The 8025-nt window shown below is 37.7% G+C and overlaps 1 protein-coding gene across 1 annotated transcript; it reads left to right on the plus strand.

Annotated features, from left to right (window-relative positions):
• On the plus strand, positions 2301-7070 carry LOC107635740. The gene is made up of 2 exons (XM_021122286.1): positions 2301-2478; positions 3131-7070. The coding sequence occupies exon 2, from the start codon at positions 4167-4169 to the stop codon at positions 6426-6428; it is 2262 nt and encodes a 753-aa protein (XP_020977945.1). The 5' UTR covers positions 2301-2478; positions 3131-4166; the 3' UTR covers positions 6429-7070.

Genomic DNA, 8025 nt, shown 5'->3' on the forward strand with positions numbered 1-8025 from the left:
TTGTTGTAAATATTATTTTATTATTTATTTCTTTCTATTTATTTAATTTTTTTCGTTGCTTTTTATGTTAACGTAGCGAAATATAGGATTTTTAAGTTTTAAGATTTAACTTGGTTTTAAGAAAGGCTTGAATCCATTATTCATACAAAGAATGCATGCAAGCTTAGCATAAAAGATGTGGAAGAATAGAAAAAGGTAAATGATATGTTTAATTTTCTCTGTTTTCGGCTTCTGCCATTTACCAAACACGTAGGCTGCTACTCTTGACCAAAGCCACCGCCACCACCATTCACCGCACCTCATTACAGCTGTAATAATCTATTTTGATTCTTTTTTAAAACTGTTAAATTAGATTAGATATCATATATAAATGTGGGTACATAGGTACATTGTGTACTAATTTTTAATCTCCTTTTAATTTCTTTTTCTTAGTTATAGTTCATTATAAAGACTTAAAAAGACACTCATATAGATGAGTACTATGCTGTTTTGTTTGTGACTGCCTAAGAATTAAACTCTAGCATGCAAGAATTATTATTGATCTATTTTACTTTAGTAGCAGCCAAAATGGCAAATAAAAAAGAATACTTAATGGCATGGTAGTGTAGCGGCTCTTTTTTTTATATATATAGAAGTAAAAGTGGTGATATACTTTAACATTGTAATTTTTGGTGTTTTTTAAAAGTGTGGAAGATAAACAAATCGGAGGGTTTAATTTCTATACTTCAAATTTTTTAATTTTTTAACAGAAATTCCTCGGTCCGATTTCTGTTCTCTCACAAATCCTTCGGTCCAATTTCACAAATCCCTTGGTCTGATTTCTGTATCCTCACAAATCGGACGGTCCGATTTCTGTACTTCTCATAAATCGGACTGTCCAATTTTTATTTATCTAATTAAACAGTTCTACATTTGAGAATAATACCCCATCAACCCACATTTTAAAAAAACACTATTGCTACTCCAATATCAAAAACAAAATATGTAGTGTGGCTTACCAAAGATAATACTTCTTCAACCAAATTGGACTAAATAATTAATTTTTATTTTATTATTATTATTACTACCTCAAAAACGCTAACTAGAAGAGATAAAGAGAATGATGCTTTTGAGGTTTTGACTATTGACCTTTCAAACAAGTTTCAACTTTCAAGAGAAATTGAGAAAAGGTCGTATCCATAACGAGTCATGAAAGCTCTAAGAAACAAGTAAACAACTACCTTAAAAAGAACCTATCAACTATTTCTAGACATCTATGAATTAAAAATAGAAAAGAAAGCACCTAAGTATATATATAAGAGTTACCCAAGTTCAAGACTAGACCAATTCAAAACTCTGAAATCATTCATATAAATATATATTTAAGTGCTAGCAGGTTTTGGCATTACACATATTCAATTTGAACTCTTGTCACAGCATCATAGTCATTTTTGTTTCACCAAACAACAAAGAAATTGAAGAGGAAACATCAAAGATGGGTCTGCTTGGAAAAAACTTCACTTCAAAAATAAGAAACATGGCAACACTTGCTGTCTCTAGGATTGCAATCTTGAAGAACCACCACAAAGCTCGAGCTTCTTATGCCTACTCTGATGCTGCTCAACTCCTTCGCCTTGGTTACCATGACCGTGCTCTACTTCGAGTAAGCACCAACCTCATGGATTTGGATCCTCTAAAGTTTGAATTTTATTTTAGAGAGTAAAGTGTGATCTTCTACCATTGAATAGTTTCTCTTTCATATTTATTCTTGGTCACACCTATGAAATCAATAGTGAGAGATCACACTTTACTCTCTAAAGTGAAATTCAAATTTTAGAGAATCTAAATCCCAACCTCATTATCCTTTTACATGAAAACCATGGTTTCTGAACTAATCTTGAGATCTAATGTAAAATTCAACGCATGAAAAATTCATGTGAAATTTTCGTATAAGATATTCTATTATTGTTTGGAACTTTATAATAGGAAACCCAACAAAAATATGTATATCTCTACATATATGCCTCTATTAATTTGTGTTATTCTTACAAATAGGTGGAGCATTGGATAAGAGAACAGAACATACTGGATGTGTTTGATATGATAGAAAATGACTGTAACTACCTAAGAGAAAGTGCAGGACTACTTGAGAAGAACAGGTTAATTTTTTAGTCTTGTCAATTCTATGGTGGTTGAGTGAATATTTGGCATCAAACTAACTTGTTATTAATGTTTACATTAGGGATTTTCCTAATGAGCTCAAGGAAGCAACATCTAGCCTTATCTTTGCATCTTCAAGGTGTGGAGAATTTCCAATGGTTTTAAGAGAATGATTGCAGCATGCTGATGACTTTTAAATTTGCTTGCCTTACACAGATGATAGAAAAGCTTTCAACAAGAGGGCCTAACATGGAAATCAGAATGAAAGCGCTGAGGCAGATTGCTGCGGAAATTGGTGTTACTTTGCATTTTGAGCAGGAACCTATATTGACAAATGTGGTAAGAAAACCTTTTCCATGAGAAATAACATGCACTGATTGAATAGCTTCATTTCAAAGTGAAATGAAGACTAAATACCCATTTTGGTCCCTGAGATTCACGCGATTACTCAATTTGGTCCCTGAAATTCAAAATTACCTATACTAGTCCTCCTCCAGATTCAAATCCAGGCACCAATATGGTCTCTCGACTCTTTCCGGTGATGACTAGGCAAACGAAGTGCTGATATAGCACCCTCCCTACTACATTGGATGATGAGTAAACGATGTCGTTTACCCTTAGTACCCAAACAAGTCAGAAATGAAGAATAGTGGAAGTAGAGGAGAAGAAGAATACTTTATTTTGGGTCTTCATCGTTTCTTCTCCTTCATATACAAAGCGACGACATTTCTGACTTGTTTGGATGCCAAGGGTAAACGACGTCGTTTACTCATCATCCAGCGTAGTAGGGAGGATGCCATCTCAGCATTCCGTTTGTCTAGTCATCGTCGGAAAGATTCGAGGGACCACATTGGTGCCGGGACTTGAATCTAGAGAACCAATATAGGTAATTTTAAATTTCAAGGACCAAAATAGGTAATCGCGTGAATTTCAGGGACCAAAATAGAGATTTAGTCTGAAATGAAACCTAATTTCTCTTGTAAAATTGCAGAACAAATGGCAAGGTGAAACGAAAACGAAACAAGGGAGCAGTGCTAATGATCCTAAGCATAAGAATGTAATCGTGGAAGAGGGTTCATATGATAGGAACAAGGATAGAACCAAAGAAGCCTTGGAAGAATTTCATTCAATTCAAAATCCAAATTCAAGAGATAGCATGAAAACATCATCAAGGAAATCTAAGTTAATTCCCAATGAAAAGGTCAAGGGAGATTCAAATAATGAAGACTCTGTTGAAGAAAGAACAAACCCTTCTTACCAAGATAGACGGTGGAAACAACATGGGCCTCAACCTGGTCCCAACGTAACTCCAATAGCAACAACTCATTTTCCAAAGCAGAGTCGAACGCAGCATGATCATGTAGATTGGAAGATCATGTCAGTTAGGACAAGATGAACACAGAGGAACAATTGTTCTATTTATTTTTGAAAAACATTTGTTGTTTCATTTGTATAACATTTGGAATTAAGATGCAAAAGTTTTTGGATATGGTCCTATGAATGAATAGAGAGAACGAAATTAGAACTATACATATATGATAGTTAAAGGTCTTGTCACCCTAAATGCACACACAATATACCATCTACAGCAGGGTCGGTTTTCATTTAGAAATTTCCAAATCATAATAGTTTGAACAAAGTTGATTGATTTTGGAATTTCAAATGAAAATCCAACACACATAAACACTTGGGTTCTTCTTCCAATTTCAAAGAATACCATGCACTAGTAGTCTTCTAATTATGAACTTAACCTTCCAAAATTCGTGTTGCTAATTTTTAAAGTATTTGAATTTTTAAATTAAATGTAAATTTTTTAAGAAAGAATATAATTTTTAAAAGATAAAAACTCAGTGAAATCGATTTAACTTAATTTTTATCAAATCATTCTCAGTCGTCGTAACTGCACCTGAATTTCTACACTTTTAAAAAGTAGCCTTCTCCGTTCCCCTATCCCTGTCGACGATATTTCCAAAAAAACCCTTGTGAGTTCTGAGAGCCTTCTCCGTTTCCACTCCGTCGCAATTTCCATGCTCACATACCTCCACATAATGCGCCGAATACCAAAGCTTCTAAAGCCCTACACAACCCTTCAACTTCCCCAGACCCAACAACAACCCCTCACAACTCACCAACTCAAATCCCTCGTCCTCTCCCACTACTCCCATGGCAAGTTCAATAACATTCTCCAAAACGTCGTCGCTTTACCCGCTGTACTCCTCACCGCCTGCCACAACCTTTCCGCCTCCGCTCGACTGCCCGGTTCGCGCCCTCTCCTGGACTCGGTCTCGGCCCGGTTCAGCGTCGAGTCAATGTGCCGAGAGATCCGGGAGAACCGGTTCGACGTGGCGGCCTCCTGCGTCATTCTAACCGGAAACGGTTCGCCATTAGGACCGTTGGTTCTCCCTAATTTGAAGCTGAAGGTGTTGGTTGAGGCTGTTAGGATGGTTCTTGAAGTAGTGTACGATGAACGGTTTGTGACGTTTTGCTATGGTGGACGCGTCGGAATGGGAAGGCACACTGCTGTGAGGTACTTGAAAAACTCGGTTGAGAATCCTTCTTGGTGGTTTAGGGTTAGGTTTAACCGTCATAGATTTGGGAATGAACATGTGGAGAGGCTGTGTTCTGTTATTCAGCGGAAATTGAACGATGTCGTTTTGATTGGATTGATAAAGAGGTTGTTTGAGTGTGAGGTTTTGGTGATTGAGCTTGGTGGGAATTCGATTGGGAGAGGGTTCCCTCAGGAATGTGGATTGTGTTCTGTTTTGATGAATGTGTACTTTGATGAGTTTGACAGAGAGATTCAAGAGATACGGCTTAGGGAGAATCGAGAGAGTCGCGAAATGGACCCGAAGCTGGTTGGTTCTAGCGATGGTGGCGTGTATTACAAGCCTGTGAAGGTTTATGCTGTGAGGTATTTGGATGAGATACTTCTTGTGACTTCTGGGAAGAGGATGATGGCAATGGAGCTGAAGAATAGTTTGTTGAGGAGTTTGGAAGTTGATTTGTGTTTGGATGTTGATAAAGTGAACACGGCGATACATAGCGCGACGGAGGAGAAGATTGAGTTTGTTGGGATGGAGCTGCAGGCTGTTCCGCCGTCGGTGTTGCGCCGGCCTATGACGGAGAAAGCAATCAGGGCGAGGAAAAAGTACCTTAGGCAGAAGGAAGTTAGAGCCATGGAATTGAGAAATGCCAGACAAAGGAACAGAAGGATATTGGGGTTGAAGATATTTAAGCATGTTTATAAGAAGACAAAGCAAAGTGATGGGTTCAAATTTGACTTTAGCATTGAAAATGAGGTCCGAGAAATTTTTAAATCTTGGGCTGATGAAGTGGTGCAAGAGTTTCTGGATAACATAGATGAGTGTCAAGAATGGCATCGAAAGCTATCAGGTGGTGATTTCCTTTCTTTAGCACACATTAGGAATCAGTTACCACCTGAGCTTATTGATGCTTATGATAATTTCCAAGAGCAGGTGGATAAATATTTAAATCCGGTAAAAGCTAGGAAGGCAATAGAGGAGGAAGCGGAAAGAATGAGGAAAGAAGAGGAAGAAAGATATGCAAAGGGAACACTTGAAGATTTGACTAGGCTTTGTATGAAAGTTGAGGCGCCAATAATACTCATAAGAAAGGCTGTGAAGTTGGTTGGTTTTACTAATCATATGGGTCGTCCGAGGCCGATTGAATTCTTGTTTGCACTCGAGGATACAGATATTATCAAGTGGTATGCTGGCATTGCCAGAAGGTGGTTGGATTTCTATTGTTGTTGCCACAACTTCAAGGCAGTCAAAACTATTGTGAGCTATCATTTGAGGTTCTCTTGTATCTTGACATTAGCAGAGAAGCACGAATCGACTAAGCACGAAGCGATAAAGAATTTTAGCAAAGATTTAAAAGTCTATGACTTGGATGGAAATGATGAAGTGTATTTTCCAACTGAAAAAGAGGTTAAAATGATGGGAGACAGAAATCTCTCCGATCCAAAGCCTGTAGATGGGGCTTTATCTTTGGCTGTAATAAGATTGGCATCGGATGAGCCTCCAACGCCTTGTATTGCCCACTTTTGTGACAACACAACTAGAGTCTTCTATAGGGTTCGGTTGCTGCAAAAATGTTTGAATATAAATCCACTAGATAAAGAGAAATGGGTGCAAGGGATGGGTACAATTCATGAAAGCCTAGACCAAAAGTGTCTTCCACTATGTGCTGATCATATACATGATTTGTACATGGGGAGAATCAATCTTCAAGACATTGACTGTGCCTCGTTTGCAGATGTGGATTGATTGATGCTCGTCTCATTTTTACCTTGATTAGGGAATTGATTACTTTTAAAAATGAGCAATTTAATGGGATAGAACCAAAGCCTTGGAAGAATTTCATTCAATTCAAAATCCAAATTCAAGAGATAACATCAAGACCATCATCAAGGAACTCTAGTTAATTCCCAATGAAAAGGTCAAGGGAGATTCAAATAATTAAGACTCTGTTGAAGAAAGACCAAACCCTTACCAAGATAGCCGGTGGAAACAACATGGGCCTCAACCTGATCCCAACCTATGTTCCAAAGCAGAGTCAATCGCAGCATAATCATGTAGATTGGAAGATCATGTCAGTTAGGACAAGATGAGCACAGAGATGAACAATTCTTTTATTTATTTTTAAAAAACATTTGTTGTTTCATTTGTATAACATTTGGAATTAAGATGCAACAGTTTTTGGATATGGTCCTATGAATGAATAGAGAGAACGAAATTAGAACTATATATATATATATATATATGATAGTTAAAGGTCTTGGCAGAGTTACAACATCCTAAACCGAAATTAGCACCCTAAATACACACAAAATATACCATCTAGTCATCTACAATGGTTTGAACAAAGTTGATTGATTTTGGAATTTCAAATGAAAACCCAACACACATGTTCCAATTTCAAAAAATAGCATGCACTTGTTAAATATCCTTTCTTTATGTTACCCTCTCCTCTTTCCTGCAAGGATTTCAAACAAGCGAGCAGCATCAACACCAGCATCAGTAGCAGTAGCCGAAGCTTTCTGTGCTTTCTGTGCTTTCTCTGCTTCTGCTAGAGTCCTCAACACATCGAAAACAAGAGAGCTCTTCCTTTTCTTTACATTGTCTGTTTTCCCTGATGGTGGCTCCAAAAGTTTCGGTTTTTCCACCTGCAACTCATCAGAACGCAGTTCCCTTTCATCAACAGCATTTCGTTTGATTCCACCAGGTTCCACCTTCGGAAACCCTAAAGCAGAACCCGAATCCAAATTGACGCACTCCGATTCTTCGGAATCATAATCATCGAGATCCACAAACTCCACTTGTCGAGGCTGGTGGTTGGAGCTGGAAACCAACGAGTTCTCCGGCGGAGTATGGTAAACGTCGTGTTGCTCCTGAGTGCTTCCACCACCGTCGGCGACGGTAACAGCGGCCTGACCACAAAATGGAATGCTTTGCAAGAGTTGTTCCTGTGAAGAAGAGTTTTCATAGAAGTTGAAAAGGAAGTGAAATGGGTCGCTTTCTTCCTCCATTTCCCGACACCAAAGCTTCAACCTTTCTCCGTGGTAACACGCACGCACACACGCGCCAAAAGTTTCACTAGTGCTTCTATTTACAACATTGACGCTTCACTTTTACAGTGGGATTGGGCTTATTTTCCAGTCTTCGAGATCCAATGTAAATAGCCCAACTTGAGAAGTATTTAATTTTTTTTCTAATAATTATTTCAAGTTCAAATCTCGTCTTTTGCAGCAAAGTTTTAAACGGAATTCTGATCCGTAACAGATTAATTCTTGACCTGTCAGATTACTTAGCATACGCTAAAAATATTAAACAAATATGATATATATACAAAAATTTAATCACT

This window comes from Arachis ipaensis, chromosome B04, assembly GCF_000816755.2.
Source record: "Arachis ipaensis cultivar K30076 chromosome B04, Araip1.1, whole genome shotgun sequence".
NCBI classification, from domain to species: domain Eukaryota; kingdom Viridiplantae; phylum Streptophyta; class Magnoliopsida; order Fabales; family Fabaceae; genus Arachis; species Arachis ipaensis.